The sequence below is a fragment of the Xenopus laevis genome, chromosome 6S (assembly GCF_017654675.1).
Source record: "Xenopus laevis strain J_2021 chromosome 6S, Xenopus_laevis_v10.1, whole genome shotgun sequence".
Classification (NCBI taxonomy): domain Eukaryota; kingdom Metazoa; phylum Chordata; class Amphibia; order Anura; family Pipidae; genus Xenopus; species Xenopus laevis.
This window is the reverse complement of record NC_054382.1, coordinates 98,461,705-98,479,081: the sequence shown is the minus strand read 5'-3', so window position 1 is coordinate 98,479,081 and position 17,377 is coordinate 98,461,705. Positions and strand designations below refer to the sequence as shown.

The 17,377-nt window shown below is 38.3% G+C and overlaps 1 protein-coding gene across 18 annotated transcripts in view; it reads right to left on the bottom strand.

Annotated features, from left to right (window-relative positions):
• dtna.S (dystrobrevin alpha S homeolog) overlaps positions 1–17,377 on the bottom strand; it is a 126,744-nt gene that overhangs the window by 60,175 nt on the left and 49,192 nt on the right. For all 18 annotated transcript variants that reach the window (XM_041567115.1, NM_001091074.1, XM_041567122.1 and 15 more), the window contains exon 2: positions 6,513–6,580. In XM_041567115.1, the coding sequence (XP_041423049.1) occupies positions 6,513–6,579 (67 nt within the window). In that variant the 5' untranslated portion in view covers position 6,580. The remainder of the gene's footprint in view (positions 1–6,512; positions 6,581–17,377) is intronic.

Here is a 17,377-nt window from a genome sequence, read left to right as displayed (position 1 = left end):
TTTCGGCAATTTATCAAGCTTGGAATTTCAACTGCTATTTAGTTGTTAGAGCTTAATTACCCTAGCAACCAAGTAGTCAGAAAAGAAGATGTTTAGCAGAGAGACTGAAAGTGAAACTAACTAATAACCATAGAAATGAATACTCATAGTTGATCTGAATTTGTTTGCTGGGGTAAACTTGCCAGGATTTTTTTAAACAAGCAACTAAATGTCTCGCCAGTCTCCACATATTCCCCCGTTCTCTTTACCATTTAAATGTGTAGCCAGGGCATGGGGATGGACACTCAATAAAATGGTGAAGAGAACAGCAGAATATGTGAAGAGCAGTGACATCTAGGAAGTGCTGAATGGAAAGTGAAAGTAATTGTCTGCCCAACCTCTATGCCCATGACATAGAGGAGGGGCAGACAATATTCGATTGACAGCTGAGATTTTTAAATGATCTTACAACAGCTATGAATGCTCTAATAAAAAATAGAAATTGGATTTCATGTTTAATTTGAAAAGGACTTTTATTATACAGATTTTTGTGTCTGGGTGACAGGTCCACTTTAAGTGTAGTTGCATCCAGTTCAAATGAAAAGGACACAGAATTGTGCCAATTTTAATGCCATAATTGTGTCAGACACTACTCTTGTCAACTTGTCAACTGGAATTAAGATTGTTTCATGGGAAATAACACTGCAATGTGGGTAATGGGGGCATGACGATTGCATCTGTAATTGCACTTAGCTCACTGCGCTTGTAGTAAATGATCCTTTACTGCTCAGGCTGAAGGTTTGTAGCCATGTTTGAAAGTGTGTTTTTATTTCCAGAATCATTTCTTGCTCAGCAGTCAGATATTAAAAATTCCTGTTAAAACTGTATCCACATAAGCAAACAGAACCATGTTGTGGGTGTAGGAAAATATAAATATTTTTCATTTTTGTTGCTCGCTAATTAGCAACATAGGATGCCAAAAATTAGTTCCAACATGAAATGCAACATTGCTGGGATCTGCAGCCTCTCTTTACAAGCTCTCCATATCCTCACCTCGTAATTGATGTCAAGTGGCTGAACAGTTTTATACGCCACATGTAAACTTAGTGGGGGGGGGGGTTGTAGGTTTTACCACTGGAACAGAAAATGATGCTTCTGCAGGCACGAGAAATAGATACAAGATAAAACTCACTCAATACACAGTCCCTGTTAGCTATAATGCTAGCAAAGCTTTTCATGAAACATATTTTATTTTAAGGGGGATGTAAACCCAAAAATAAAAGTTTGCTTGCTGAACAAAATCAGAATTCTAAGCAATTATACAATGTACAATAATTAAATATTTTTCAACTTTATTTGGAAATATAAACATGCTGTTAAAAGCACTCTATATCTGTTGCTTGCTATTCATTTTGAAACAGTATAGCAAAAGTTGTAGCCCAGACCTATAAAAATGCACGAAAGACTGACTTTAGAAAGGTACAGGAAAATCCTGCAATTACATTTCTAAATAAGTGTACAACAACTGAAACATTTTAATGAATGTCACTAGAAACTTGCTTTAATTAACGGGGAAATGAAAATTTAATATAAGCTTCATCATACTGAAACTTTATCAATACAATCAATTAAATATTCAGCATCGTTTCCGAAATAATCCAGTTTATTTTCACTATCCCTCTCTCAGCACCTGTTTTTCTTCATTCTGTCTTCATGCAGAAGTTGGGTGTCAGATGTTTTAGAACTCACTCAAATAACTGATTCCAGTACAAACAAAATCTAACAAAATAACTTCCTTTTGAGCTAGCCTAGTGACTTCTTCTAGGAAAAAGGAGCCCCCCTATAAGATATATTGGATCTAACGGTCTATGAATATCTGACACCCAACTGCTGCATGAAGACAGAATGAAGAGAAACAAATGCTGAGAGAGAGGAAGAGTGAAGATGAACTTGATTATTTCAGAAACCGTACAGAATATTTAATTGATTGTATTTAGAAAGTTTCTTATTTCAGTATGATGAAGCTTATATTACGTTTTTACGCTCCCCTTTAACATTTTTTAAAATCCAGTTGGTGTCATTTCTGGCATTTGGAGTGAGAGTGTGTTAACCCGTAAGCCCACCTGTGTGGGGGTGGAATCAGGTGCCTCACAGTCAAGCAAAATGAACTTTAATTACACTATATAAATTATTTCAATCTTGCTTCCTTCAGTCTGGGATTTCAAAATTATAACAAGCAGGCAGGAGCCATTTTGTGCACACTTTTATTAAGGCAAGCTTTGCATCACTCAGAACCTTGTTTGTGCACCAGAACGGGGAACCCGATGTCCATCCCCATGCCCTGGCTACACAATTAAATAGCAAAGAGAACGGGGAAATATGTGGAGAACAGTTACATCTAAGAAGTGCTGAATGGAAAGTGATATGCCCAGGGCATAGAGGAGTGGCAGACAATATTTGATTGACAGTTGAGATTCTTAAATGAGCTTACAACAGCTATGAATGCTTTAATAAAAAAATGAAATTGGATTTCATGTTTAATTTGAAAAGGACTTTTATTATACAGTTTTTTGTGTCTGGGTGACAGGTCCACTTTAAGCCTATGATAAAAACAATATATCAGGCCATGATTTTTTGTTTTTGTTTATTCATTGGAAGCATAAAATCTAATCTGGGCCACATACTCTCTTTGGCAGTTCCATTGTTTCCTATACAGGCCTTTTTATGATTTTTTATGTGAGAGGTTTCATTGCCTTGGAATCTAAATGTAAAAAAGCGAGCAGTATGTAACTTACCTACAAGAAACCCCACTTTTTTTCTACAAATCTATAATAGATTATCAAAATATAAGCACATGCCTACATATGGTTTATATGCACTTTCACAAACACCTAGGGGCCTATAAATCACACAGTATAAAACAATTACCACAGAAAAAATATTGTAAAAAGCTTTGTAAAATAAAAAACAAATTCATCAAGGTGTGTGTTTAATTTAGTACTGGCAGAAGTACACAGAAGTGCACAGTTATGAAAATCAATACAAAACTTGATACAAATGCATTTATTTTGTGGTGATGCCTTTGGATGTGCAGTGTATGTGTTATTTTACACAGTATGATAAATAGGCCCCCTTCTATACAGTGTATACGCTCACATACACTCACTAATCCAAATATCTAATAAGAAACTGAAGCTAGACGTAGAAGGACATCAATGTCTGTGCCACTAGGGCAGCTTTTAAAACTAAATGTAGCCCATAAATCAGACTGGGAAGTTACATGCTGAAACAATCACATTCTGTTTATAGGAAACCCAGCTGTGCCCTGAAGTGACACATTATACCCACACACAGATACAGAGTAAATAAAAACTTGACATGTAACCCACCTTCTAGATACTAGCTAGGACCCACTCAATTGCTTAAATATTTGGCTGGAGAAAGGCAGAAAAGTTTAGTTGTTTTCATTGTCATATAACATGTTTTAAAGGACAAGGTATAACACTAGGGTGTGTCATTTTGCAAGAAGCCTCATGATTAACAAACCAATTTTGGTGTGCAATGGTGCCACAAATGTGTGGTCTCAGGGGCCCCTTTCTCAGGCTTGGAGTGGGGGCATGTCCAGTAAATCCAGGCGAAGCTACTGCAAGGAACAACTAGAGGCAGAAGAGAAACTATGCCACCACACTAACCAGAAAAGTGCCCCTTTTATGGAAGGAGACCCGTGTAGAGCCACACAAAGCAGATATTGGTACAAAAACGAGAATGCATATATTTTTGTGCTGAGATCCACCTTATGTAGCTCGGCACAGGCAAACATCAGGCCTGTCAATGACACTACAGGGGTGTTCACATAAGAGTGGATCAGCTTTCCTCTGCATTTATAAAGAACGCCTGCAGAGGAAAGCAATGAGCTTAATGTGCTCTTGTACTTAGAGATGTTTTTGGCTGGGTGGTGGGCACCACTCACTATTTTAAACTAATTATTGGCTATAAAAAAAATGCTTATCTACATATTCACAAACTGTATTTACATAACAGTGGACGTTGCCATAACACTTTGCTCAGCAACTTGATATTTGGTCATAAATTCATGGTGAATAATTCTAATACGTATATAAGAGGAATGTGAATAGTGTCCACTCATTCATGATAATAAGATGTAGGCAAGTAATGTTCTAAGTAAAAAAAATACAATATACTTATTTACTGACAAGAGGTACAGTAGCAATGACTGTCCTGGTTTCACTCTGTAAATGTCTACTCACTGTTTTCAAAAGGTGTTTAAGAAACATACCTTAATACACAACATTTCATTACTGTATTATAATGTGTAGGTAGAAATGGGCGGATTCACAGCATAATGCATTTGTGTTAAATGCTCTACTCAGATTTTCTCTGTCTCAAAAAAAAGTATTTCTTATTTTGCTTGGCCAATGATTTGTCATATAAATACTACAGAATCTTATGAAAGACTGACATTCCTGTTACAATTCTAGATTCCAGTGCAGTTACTCACAATATACCATTCTTTTCCAGAATTCCAGTGTAATTGCTTCCTAAACTATGGGACTGCCCGCCTAGGGGGGCCTAGAGCAGTGACTGGGAGCCCAGCCTGCAGGTGGGGTTTAAGGGCTATCATTCTTTGCTCATTGAGATACATCTGGAAGACCAGCTTGAAGGTCAATCAAGGTAAAATTTACACATATTTGCTGTCCTCAATATTCTTGTTACTTGGATTGAATGATTTATTCGGAAATCTTATTATGTATCTGTAACATTCAGTTCAAGACCACCTGCCCAGGTTAAGGTTCTACATTTAGCCATGGCCCCATAAAACAAGGTTTCATGGGATCCTCTAACCCAGCAACTCTTGGATCCAGAGAACATAACATAAGGTGAGTCTTTGCCATTTTGGCTTCTCTTCTATACAGTGGAATTGTAGTTTTCCATTTTCTTCCACGTCTTTCAGGTTTTGGTTGCCATTTGAGATCATTTTGGCTGAGCAGCCTATCATTTTCTGCATTTCTTTATATTTTTTCCCCCTCTCCAAACTTTTTAATCAAAGTATGCTGTTCTTCTGAACAGTCTGGAATGACCCATTTTCAGAGAGAAATGCACTATAACCAGCATGCACAACATTTGCTGCCTTCCTTCCTTAAATAAGGGCCATAACTGACACCTATTTTTTCACAGAATGAATGACCTCACTAATTGGACTACACACTTCTGTTATTTTGTACAAGCCTCAATTAATGATCTAATTAAACAGAATCAGCAGCATTTATGCTGGGTGTGTTGGGTTTCTATTACTCTACTACACCTACTAGTAAATTATTTGCCATGTAGAAATATAATTTCTACCAAAAACAGTGACTGATCAGGTTAGTGATATTGGTCTGCTATTATTCTTAACACAACTTTTTACTTAGATCTTAAATCTTTACTTAGATTTTTAACTAGACTGTTAGAGCTTCAGGACATGTGTGCATTCCCCAGCCAAGCATATTTGCTAACCGTTATAGTGGGTATAAGAGCCTAAACAGTAAACATGTGCCAGTAATCTTCCAACCCTTGAACTGCACAATCCTGCTTTTCCCCCAGATTGATACAACTGAATTATCCATGGATCGGCAAATCAAATTACTGAAATATTGCTTACCACCAAGATAGGTGTTGCTTTGTGTTACCCTATAATTGTTCTAATAGTTAAAGCCTTCCAATGATACTCTAAAGCAGTGATCCCCAACCAGTAGCTCGTGAGCAACATGCTGCTCCCCAACCCCTTAGATGTTGCTCCCAGTGGCCTCAAAGCAGGAGCTTATTTTTGAATCCCGGGCTTGGAGGCAAGTTTTAGGTTGTATAAAAACAGGTGCACTGCCAAACAGAGCCTCAATGTAGGATGACAATCCACATAGGGGCTACCAAATGGGCAATCACAGCACTTATCTGGCACCCCAAGAACATTTTTCATGCTAGTGTTGCTCCCCAACTCCTTTTACTTCTGAATGTTGCTCACAGCACAGGTTCAAAAGGTTGGGTATCCCTGCTCTAAAGTATCCATTATTATTGGTTGGAGTTAGCTGGATTAGCTGGAAGATGAAGCATAAGGGTAGAACTACATGGGCGATTTAGGTCCGATCCGATGCCACGCGTGAAATGCTGGCGTCAAGACTGATGCGACAAAGATAAGTTAGTTGTAGGAATGTCAGATGTAATCGCAGCATGCATACGACACGACTGTCGGATGCAGATGCTGCATACAGTCGTGTCGGATGCAGACGCTGCCACTTCATCGGACATTTCTATTTCTTACCTTTTTTCCGGCGCATCCGACTTGACGCCATTGTTTCGTCACATGGCGTCAGACCGGCCCTAATTGCAATGTAGTTCTACCCTAAGTGCATTCACTGACATTCAGCTCCAGACCATGCACATGAGGTTTACATGTGTAGTTTAATCTTTCCTCTGTAACAGTTTAGCACTATACATTTTAGTCAAAGAATTGTGCTGCTTTCTAGCCATTTACTTACGCATTTCTGCAAACAGCTGCCTTCGTTCTGCCATGGTATTCCCCCTTTTTCCAGAGTCTTCAATCATTCTAGGAAAAAGAAGATTTGACTTAAAGTCAGAACATTTAGTAAATATTTATTGTGCGATATAAACAGAGGCCAAAAACAACACATTCAGAGAGATGTGGTACATGTATAACAAGGGCCTCAGAATTGCACATTTATTAGGCTATTTAAAGACTGGGTAAATTGATATTGGGGATGCTTTTTAGCAAGCAACACATTATGAATGTGATTAAATTATACAGGTTATTAGGATAAATAAGGTTCTTATACAACCGGTGCAGCTAAAGTGAAAACCCACATGCATACGAAACGGGAAGCCATTAGCTTAAAGGTATTCTATCATTATTTTTATGGTGTTTTTATTACTAAATGACACTGTGTGCATTGCACATATTTATTCTACCATTTAAAATTGTATTCTTGAACCAATAAATGTATTTTTTAAGTTGTAATATTGGTGTGTAGGCAACCATCTCAGGTTATTTTGTCTGGTCATGTGATTTCAGAAAGAGACAGCACCACTCTGGAACTGCTTTCAGGCAGGCTATTGTTTCTCCAACTCAATTTAACTGGAGGTGAGTTGGAGTGAGACTTGGATTTTTACTATTGAACTCTCTGATGTTTATCAGAGAGCTGTTATCTTGTGTCAGGGAACTGTTATCTGGTTACCTTCCCATCAGTGTCGGACTGGGCCGGCGGGACACCGGGAAAAAACCCGGTGGGCCCCGGGCTCTTGTGGGCCCCGCCGGCCCAGATCCGCTACTTAATTTGGCTGCGCGACCCCACTTTGTCGGGGGTCGCGGTAGAAAAGAGGATCTGCGCATGCGCACAAAGGTATTGCTGCGCGTGCGCACAAATGCGGCGCCGCGCGCATGCGCACTGCATCCGATGAAGCACGCCGGAGCAGCAGCGGGGGCCGGAGCGGGGCCCTGGGGCAATAGCCCCGGTGGGCCCAAAGCCCCCCAGTCCGACCCTGCTTCCCATGGTTCTGTTGATACGCTGCTGGGGCAAGGGAGGGGGTGATATCACTGCAACTTGCAGCGCATCAGAAAAGTGAAGTTTATCAGAGCAAAAAAGCCACATGACTGTGAGGCACCTGGGAAATTGACTACATATCTAACCCCATGTCAGATTTTGTTTGTTTTTTTTTTTTTTTAAACGGATTTCAGTCTGCTGGAGGAGCGCTATTAACATTATTTTACATATTGTAAAAAACGTCTTCTCATGACAGAATACCTTTAAGTAAATATATGGAAAAACAATCTTTTCTAATAACATACTAGAAGCGCCCACAATCTTGGTACAGCATGGGCTTCATCCCTAGGCTCAAACTTCTAATGTTTTTCTGTGCAGGAACTGAGAAATCAAATGTGTGCATGAGTTTAAATAGGACCCTGTTAACTTCAATTGCTTGGCCCAGACAAGACAACGTTAGAGAAAGCCTATACTATTTTTAACAGAAATCTAATAAGGCACAATAATTTGCAGCACTTTCAGAGCACACTGTTTGGCATGCAGGAGGGGTGCATCTAAGTTCAGTGGGAACCCTGGTATTACCACCCTGTGGCTGTACACAAGTATATTTATTAGCACAACCACACTTGCAGCTGCTTTTGTAAACAAGCCCAAATATTTTAAATGAAGTTAAAGGAGAACTAAAGCTTAACTAAAGAAGTAGCTAGAAATGTTGATCATTATGTTTTTGGCTTCTGTACCAGCCCAAGGCAACCACAGCCCTTTAGCAGGAAAGATCTGTGTCTCCAAAGATGCCCCAGTAGCTCCCCATCTTCTTTTCTGCTGATTCACTGCACATGCTCTGTGCTGCTGTCAGTTACTGAGCTTAGGGGCCGACTCACAATATACTGTTTAGTCAGAATATAAATGTCACAATATATGAATGATAAGTAATTAATACAGATAATTACTACATGGCAGCACAGAAACCAGTGCAATTAGCATCAGCATTTAATAGTCAGCCCTTTAGCATCAGCTTATATTACAGGAAAACCTCATATTCTGCTTGATAATTTGTGACAACCCATAAACTTAGCTTCTCAACAGCTGCTCAGAGCCCACTGAGCATGTGAGTGTCACAGACACTTTCCAAGATGGTGACCCCCTGTGGCAAGTTTGAAGTCCTGGATCATTGCTGCTATTGACAAGCTGAAACTTTAGGCTGGTGCAATAAGTTCAGTATATAAAATATGGCATTTTCATCCATTTAGGGTTTAGTTCTCCTTTACGGTCTGGTAATTACAGCAGATACTAATACAGATATGGGATGTTATTCGGAAACTCGCTATCCAGAAAGCTCTGAATTATGGAAAGGTCATCTCCCATAGACTCCATTTTATCCAAATCATCCAATTTTTTAAAAAATTATTTCCTTTTCCTCTGTAGTAATAAGACAATACCTTGTACTTTATCCAAACTAGTATATAATTAATCCTTATTGAAATCAAAACCAGCCTATTGCGTTTATTTAATGTTTACATGATTTTTTTTAGTAGACTTAAGGTATGAAGATTTAAATTGTGGAAAGATCCGTTATCTGGAAAACTCAAGAGAATTCTGTATAACAGATCCCATACCTGTAGTACATTTCTTGCTGACAGCATATATGCCTGGTTGTATGCAAATTAGTGTTGCAACGTTAAAATGTCATCCAGTTTCATGCTTTTATCCACTGCCATACATTATATGCCATCATCTATGCCATCATCTCTCTTACTGCTTATTAATAAAAGCAGTGAATCATTGCTGTATCCATATGGCAATGAAAAAATGGATGAATGCAGTAACAGTAAGCCCATAGGTCAGAATATTGCTGGAGGATACTGGGGTAAAGCCAAAATGTTGTTGGTTATCATTTATAATTCTGTTGGGAGTGTTAGGAGTATGCACAGTACAGTAAATGGACTGAAGATAAGTTGGACTGAAGCTCATGAAGGGCACTGAATATCTCTGAATAAACACCCTAACATTTGAAGCATGAACAAGAATTTTATTCTGTGGTTACAAATGAACATTGGTTAGCACTGCTTTGTGCTGCTTCTGAGATGCTCAAATATGGAAGTTACATGGTGCAGATTTATACAATGTATATTACACAGAATCAATTTAAATATATATATATATGTGTGTGTGTGTGTGTGTGTGTGTGTGTGTGTGTGTGTGTGTGTGTGTGTGTGTGTGTGTGTGTGTGTAGCTTCTGAAATGCATCAAGAGAGACCCAGATCATACCTTAATTGACATAGGAATGTCTTTTTTTTAAAAAACATTTTTTGAGGATAAATGCGTTTCTGATTTCAATAATGTTATATTATGATTTTTACATTTCCTACACTGATGGAAACAAATAAAAAAGTACTACAGGTATGGGATCCTTTATCCTCAAACCCGTTATCCAGAAAGCTCCAATTACAAGGCTGTCTCCCATAGACTCCATTCTATCCAAATATTCCAAATTTTAAAAATGATTTCCTTTTTGTCAGTAATAATAAAACAGTACCTTGTACTTGATCCAAACTAAGATATAATTAATCCTTCTTGAAAGCAAAACCAGAATATTGGCTTTATTTAATGTTTACATGATTTTCTAGTAGACTTCAAGGTAAGAAGATCCAGATTACAGAAAAATCCATTATGCGGACAACCCCAGGTCCTGAGCATTCTGGATAACAGGTCCCATACCTGTATATAAGAATCCAAGGCACATATTTAAACTTGGGTGAAATCAAACCATATAGCACCCACATAAACCATTTACCATCTACATAACATTCTACGATAAATATTTTATTACAATATAATGGAACCTGTTATCCAGAATGCTCGGGACCCTGTTTTTTAATAGATGTTGAGAATACACCGAATATTCATATTGAGAATTCAACTTTTACGAGGGCCCTGTTCAACAGAGCTTACAATCTAAAAGTGTTTTGTAGCAACTGAAGTCCTTAAAAAATTAAAGTCTTCAGAAAACCCTACAAATTATAATAATAGTAGAAGGCAAACAAAAATCTGAAAAGATCTGTAGCAGAACAAGGGACCTTGGAAACAATTATTTTGATAACTCTCTGCTGAACACAAATAACAGGAAAAGCTGCTGGTGTTAATGGGTAGAAATGTTGGGAGGCGCAGAGGAATTAAGAACTACAGCAATACAGAGCCTTTACTGTTCTTGCAATTCCACTCAACTCCTTAGTAAAAGGCTTATTTTCTGTTTGCTTCAGTCTGCAAGAAACTAAAAGAAAATAGCTTTAGGGGATAAAGAAACCAATTACATACTTTTGGATCGCTAATTGCTGTTCCAAATACTGACAATGTGCGTAAGTTCCTCAATATCAAACAGCAGAGGAATTATTATTTCTCAGCTGAATGTAACAGATGTGTTCATTTGCACAATGAGCAGGCAAAATATTGAAATATTTCAGCACAAAGAGAAACAATTGTCCCTTAAAAGCAGCAGTTACTAAAAAGCAACATTGAGACTTACCCTCAACAAATCAGGCCTGGAAAGGCTTGCCAATAATCCCAAAACTTGGCAGGCCTGTTGTTCAAAGGGCATGGAACTAATACCAGGGATAGTTTGAGGCACGTAGTGGGATAAACATTTTATTCTCAACATCTATTAAAACCTAACTGCCCATAACACTGTCTTATACAATCAAAAATAAGACGTTTCAATGTGTGAGCAAGTTCATATAGGTCAAGCTTTGTTTGTATAGTAAAGGGCATACAATCACCATTTAATATCCTACTTTTGTAATACATGCCCCTTGTGTGTGCCATACTCTGCCTGCCCTATGGCTCCTTGTGTGTGCTATACTCTGCCTGTCCTATTCTCCCTGTGTGCCATACTCTGCCTGCCCTATTCTCCATGTATGTGCCATACTCTGCCTGCCCTATGCTCCCTGTGTGTGCCATACTCTGCCTGTCCTATGCTCCCTGTGTGTGCCATACTCTGCCTGCCCTATGCACCCTGTATGTGCGTATAATAAGACTTATCAATGTGTGAGCAAGTTCATATAGGTCAAGCTTTGTTTGTATAGTAAAGGGCATACAATCACCATTTAATATCCTACTTTTGTAATACATGCCCCTTGTGTGTGCCATACCCTGCCTGCCCTATGGCAGCATTTGAAAATTATTAATAGGTGCCCCTAAAGATTTAATCATGTGCTAGGGGGGTGCTGTGTTATCCACAGGGGAAGAGGAGTTATATGGATTTAAGGGTATGACTCAATATGACTTAACTTTTTTTCACATGAGTGATATCCAGAGCAGGAACTAGGGGTAGGCAGAAGAGGCACCTGCCTAGGGTGCAACTCTGTGGGGGCACTGGGCAGGTGCCTGTTCAAGATTCTTCTGCCTACCCCTAGCCCAGATTAGCTCCCCTGTATGTGCCATACTCTCCCTGTGTGTGCCATACTCTGCCTGCCCTATGCTCCCTGTGTGTGCCATACTCTGCCTGTGTATGACTACTTGTTTGTGCCATACTCTGTCTGCCTTACACTAGCTCATAGGGTTTGTTCTGTTGGTTTGTTAGCATTTGGAAAGTGTTGTTAGGGGGCCCCTTAGGTCTTTAATCATGTGCTGGGGGTGCAGTTTTATCCACAGGGGATGAGGAGGCTGATGGATTTAAGGGTATGCTTTAATATTTCTCAAATATTTTTCAAATATGAGTCATGAGTTTTTTTTTTGGTGTCATGGGTCTTGTAGTAACATGAGTGTGGTTTAAAGTATGTGTGGTTTAAAAACATGGAATGGTCAATACTGGCTTCCATTCTCGGCCCTCCACCAGTAAGAAACATTCCTGCCCTTGTTACCACAGAAGTTGGACAGCACTGAACTAGTTGAAATGTCAAATAAATATAAACAAGTATTTGCGCAGCAATGCACACGGCATATTTCAACCCCATTTAACTTGAAATGCCAGCATATAGCAGTTTCAGTCAGTACAAGCCCCATCAGCCCCAAATTCCAGCAATGTAGAACTTTTTTTTTTTAACATAAGCTTGCGATTTAAGAATTCAGCAATGTATTAGCCATTAGACATTTATTACATAGTGAACTGTAATTTTACAAGGCACTTTTGTTTTTTTAATAACTCTTTATTAACAGCAGTTATATGTTTATAACAAAAAGGAAAAAAGTTTTTAACAAAGGAAGAATAAAAGGTAGGTACACAAATGAAAAGAAAATAACAGCAAATAATATTATCAAAAATAAATTCAAAGCATGATCTGTTCACATTATAAATGTTAACATTACTATGGTGCATCAGAGAAAAATTTGTCCCACACTGCCCAAATGGCTACTTGAAAGGAACATTTTTAAGCTGTAGTATATTAGTATAAAAAGATACAAAGTCTCTAACTTAATTGGCTTTTGGTAGAGACCTCAGGACAGCCATCAGGTGCACTTGGATACTTTAGTAACACTTTAAGATAAGCAAATAAGTAATTGTAACAATTTAAGATACGCAGGTCTCTTGGGGAAACTGACTTGCTGCTTAAAGGACAATTCACCTTCATTAGCAAAACTGTTAAACTCATAAAAAAACACAGAAATGTGTTCAAACTTTCATACCCTTCCAACTTTTGTAAAATAAACATGGAAATTAGGGGGTGTGGTAGTAAGTGTTTATCTCAACATATGACTTAATTTATTGTTATGTACAGTGGCAGCAGCAGAATATATGCTGTTCAGGGGTGCCTACATTTAGACCATAATCACCCAGTTAATCTTGAACTGGTGACTAGTAGATTACAGAATATGATATTTACAGGGACACACACCTTTGGATCAGTGTCACAATCGTTTTTGAGTTATTTAGCTTTTTAATAAGCAGCTTTTCAGTTTGAAATCCAAAATAACCCAACAAACAAGCACTGATTTGAATAAGAGACTGGAATATGAATAGGAGAGGGTCTGAACATATAAGTAATAAAAATTGTCCTTCATGTCACAAAGCAGCAGGCACATTTTCTAAGGCATTAAGTCCAGTGACAGGAGGAAGGCTTGACCCTAAGCATCTCTCAGTGCAGAATTACTTGGCATTTACTGCCCTTATACTGTAGTCAGGCCCGGACTGGCAATCTGTGGGTTCTGGCAAATGCCAGAGGGGCTGCTGTACGGCTCCATAGAAAGATACCATATAGTGGGCTGGTAGGGGGCTGTTTGGGCTGGTAGGAGGCTGTTTGGGCCTCTGTGTACTTGGAATGACAGGGCCTATATTGACTCCCAGTCCAGGCCTGACTGTAGTTCCACAGCTACAATGACTACACACAGGCTTTTACACTCATTCTGTGGTGGCTGAGCATTATGGCTGCACAGGCATGTTTGTACATAATTAGGGTAAAAACATAAAAGTACTTGTGTTATGTGTTGCATAAGCTAACCCATGTCAGCAAGGTTATTGCTAGGATAACAGCATATTACTACATCTACTCTACAGGGCAAGGTTTAATTGTGTTTGAATGAGATAAATGTAGACATCTGGGTATAACTGGCAATGCTAAATATAAACTAATTCTTATATGCATATGATATAGAATTAAATAATGGCCTTATCCCACCTATTCTTTTCTTCTAATTGCTTACATGCTGCACTTCTTATTTACATGTGAGAGACTAGACAACCCCCCCCCCCCCATTAAAGTTGGTCACTAGTGGTGCCATGCCATATCATTCACAGTGAATGAGCACAAACAAGAGTTAAGCTATCCCTGCAGCAAGTCCCACGGTGGCTTTCCCTTTCCCTCTTCTTCCCCCGCACAAAACAGAAAGTAGTTAAAGGCATTTTAATGGTTAATAGAGAGAGGGAGACTAAAGAATTTATTTGTAAATGTGTGATTTGGTACAAAACCTTACTGTATTTAGCAGATCTGTTTTTTGCATCTCACAGTGGTGGAAAACAATCTCAATTAAGGTTGATAACTTGAATATATGTTGGGAGTCAAACTGATGATCAGAACAGATAAAACAATACACATACTTGCATTTCTTCCTGTTGTTATTCTGCACTTCATTACACACAGCTGGGGTCCCTTCACTTCTCCATTTTGGGCACTTAATGGCCACACAACATGAAGTATAAAAAGGTTTATGTATATGGAGTCTAACTTTCCCACATAGTGGGCCCAATATGAGCTTCCAAATGTTCAGGCCCTATATTAATTAGAGTTGTGTTTGGAGCCACAAGGGAAGTCTGAGAGTCATATAAACCCCTTGGTGGGTTTCCACCTCCCTTCATTAGCTCAGCCAGTGCAAAAATGGAGTCACTGGCACAGGGGTATATTGCCATTCCAGACACTACAAGCAATAACAATGTTACAATGTCTGGGTTGTAATAATACTTCTTACACTCCAGTGTTTTAGACAATGCTCATATACTTGAAAAAAAGGATGTAAAATGTTCTGAAAGCTTGCTATGATTATCTTAGTTAACCAATAAGTGTATCACCTTTATACCACTTTTATTTTTTATTTCAAAAGGGTTGCCTTGTAAAATCTTCTACCACTTCCAAACATTCCAATGGATGGAGTCAAAAACCAATAACCTATTACTCTATGAGGCTGTAATTATTAGGGATGTACCTAATCCGCTATTTGGGATTCGGCCGAATCCCCGAATCCTGGGTGAAAGATTCGGTCGAATACCGAATTTTTCCAGGAAAGGAAAAAGTGAAAAAATCCCTCTTTTGTGACGAAAAGTCATGTGATTTCCCTACCTGCCCCTGATTTACATATGCAAATTAGGATTTGGATTCGATTGGGCAAGGCACAAGAATTCGGCTGAATCAGAATCCTGATCCTGAATCCTATTAATTATTTCGTTATTGTTACGTTTATTACTCATTTTTTTCTTCAGGCTAGTGATGTGCCCTAACCCTAACCAGCCCTCAGCCCGCACCCATCTCCGACTTCGGGGTTCCTTTTATGGTCATCTTTGGCCCTTTTTGTGCCAGTGCTTATGTAAAATACATATACATACTTCATTGTAAAAAAAAAAAATGTAATATTTGTAAACTTCATAATATTAAAATATGTTTCCCCCCCTTTCTATTGAACGATTGGAAAATGAATAGCTCAATATACTGCATAATTTGTATGCCTTGATTGTTTCCCTTGTATCTGTGAATGATTTCTTGCTCTTAGCTTGCAGCTTCAGCCTCACATAGCACTCGGTCATTTTATCCTATATGAGGCATGTCTGATGCAGAAAGAAACCCCATAATTTGCTTACTGTTTATGGATAAAGATATCATTAAACTATATGACTTCATAGGTATTCTTCTATACTAGGAGCACATTGTCTTTTGGCACCTACCTTTTAGTCAGAAAGAAAGCAGAAGAAATTCTTAGTGCCAGTGGCAAACGCTTATACCCTCTACCAAGTGTGCATGTGGAGTTCAACTGTTCAAGCGATGATATATCAATTGGGAAGACTGATATAAGGGGGCCAAGAATCCAAACAATTTTGCATATCATGTTGGAATCAATTTTGGCATCCTATGTTTCTAATTAGCGAGTAGCAATAAATTAAAAATATTTATGTTTCCAACTCCCACAACTTGGCTATGTGGATATAGATTTAAAATTATATTATTTGAATATCTAAATGCTTATACCATTTTTATGTTTACAAACCTTTTTCCTGAAATGTAAGTTAACTGCTACTTTGGCCATAATATTTGAAAGTAGAGAGAGAGACAAAGGTCACAGATCTTAATCCAGGGCTTCTGCCAAAAAAGCAAGATTCTACTAATTTTTATGTGGATCATGAGTTTATATAGAAATATGAAAGACAGAATTTCTCAGACTAGAATGGAGGCAGAATGTTTTAATCATATATTAAGCATAAACTGGACAGAATATTTGCCCAAACTATTTAGTGCAATGGCACCACCTGCAAGCAACATCTTATCAACCAGTTCCTGGCACAGAAGGGAAAAGCACATTGCTACTGACTCCTTGCAGGTCCTTATCTCATCTCTAAAGACATTAAAACTTGCCTGGGATCTAGCCAAATGCTGCTGTCTTGTTAAGGCACAGGAGAAACACCATTGTCTGCAGAATTCCTTGTTAAAAGATCAAATAAGATGAGGAGCTGGGCAGAGTAAATCATTAATAAAAAAGGTCATTTTACAGATTCCTAAGGCCTTTTACTTGCTCCAAGAAATAATAATATAATATTATACCTAACTTCTGTTTGGCACTGCTTTCAGATTGTTCCTTCTGCAAAACTGCCATAGTCTCCTCACTGTATCACCAACCTATGGACATTTTGTGTGGCTATACTAAGCCTGATTAGGATGAATATCTTTAGTTTTCTAGTAGCTTGATGGTTTTTCATGTTTGAAACAGCATCAAGGAGAGGCAACAAATAGTACTAGGGGGAATTTTAAAAGAAACCATACCACAGCTGATAAATGTCCCTAAGTTCTGGGGACAGTCTGTAGATCTGAGTACCTTGAAATGTTGGGAATGTGTGCTTAATTTACATTTGCTTAGAATACAGTTTGTATCAAATCTTTAGTTTTTAGAAACAAAGATATAAAACCTGGTGGAGTGTTTCTTTTCTAAATAACAGTTTTGAATGCTATACTTTTCAAATTGAATGTGCTTTACAAATAAAACACAACAGTGAACACACAGCCAAGAGCTTGAAATCAATTTCTTCTACAGTAAAGCCAATAAGCATAATGCTAGCAAGGAACATACTGCCATAGTTTATGTTCTCAAGGTAAGACTGAATGTATTGGAATAAGTGGCTCATTTGCTTACCAGTCAAATCCTTTATACAGAACATT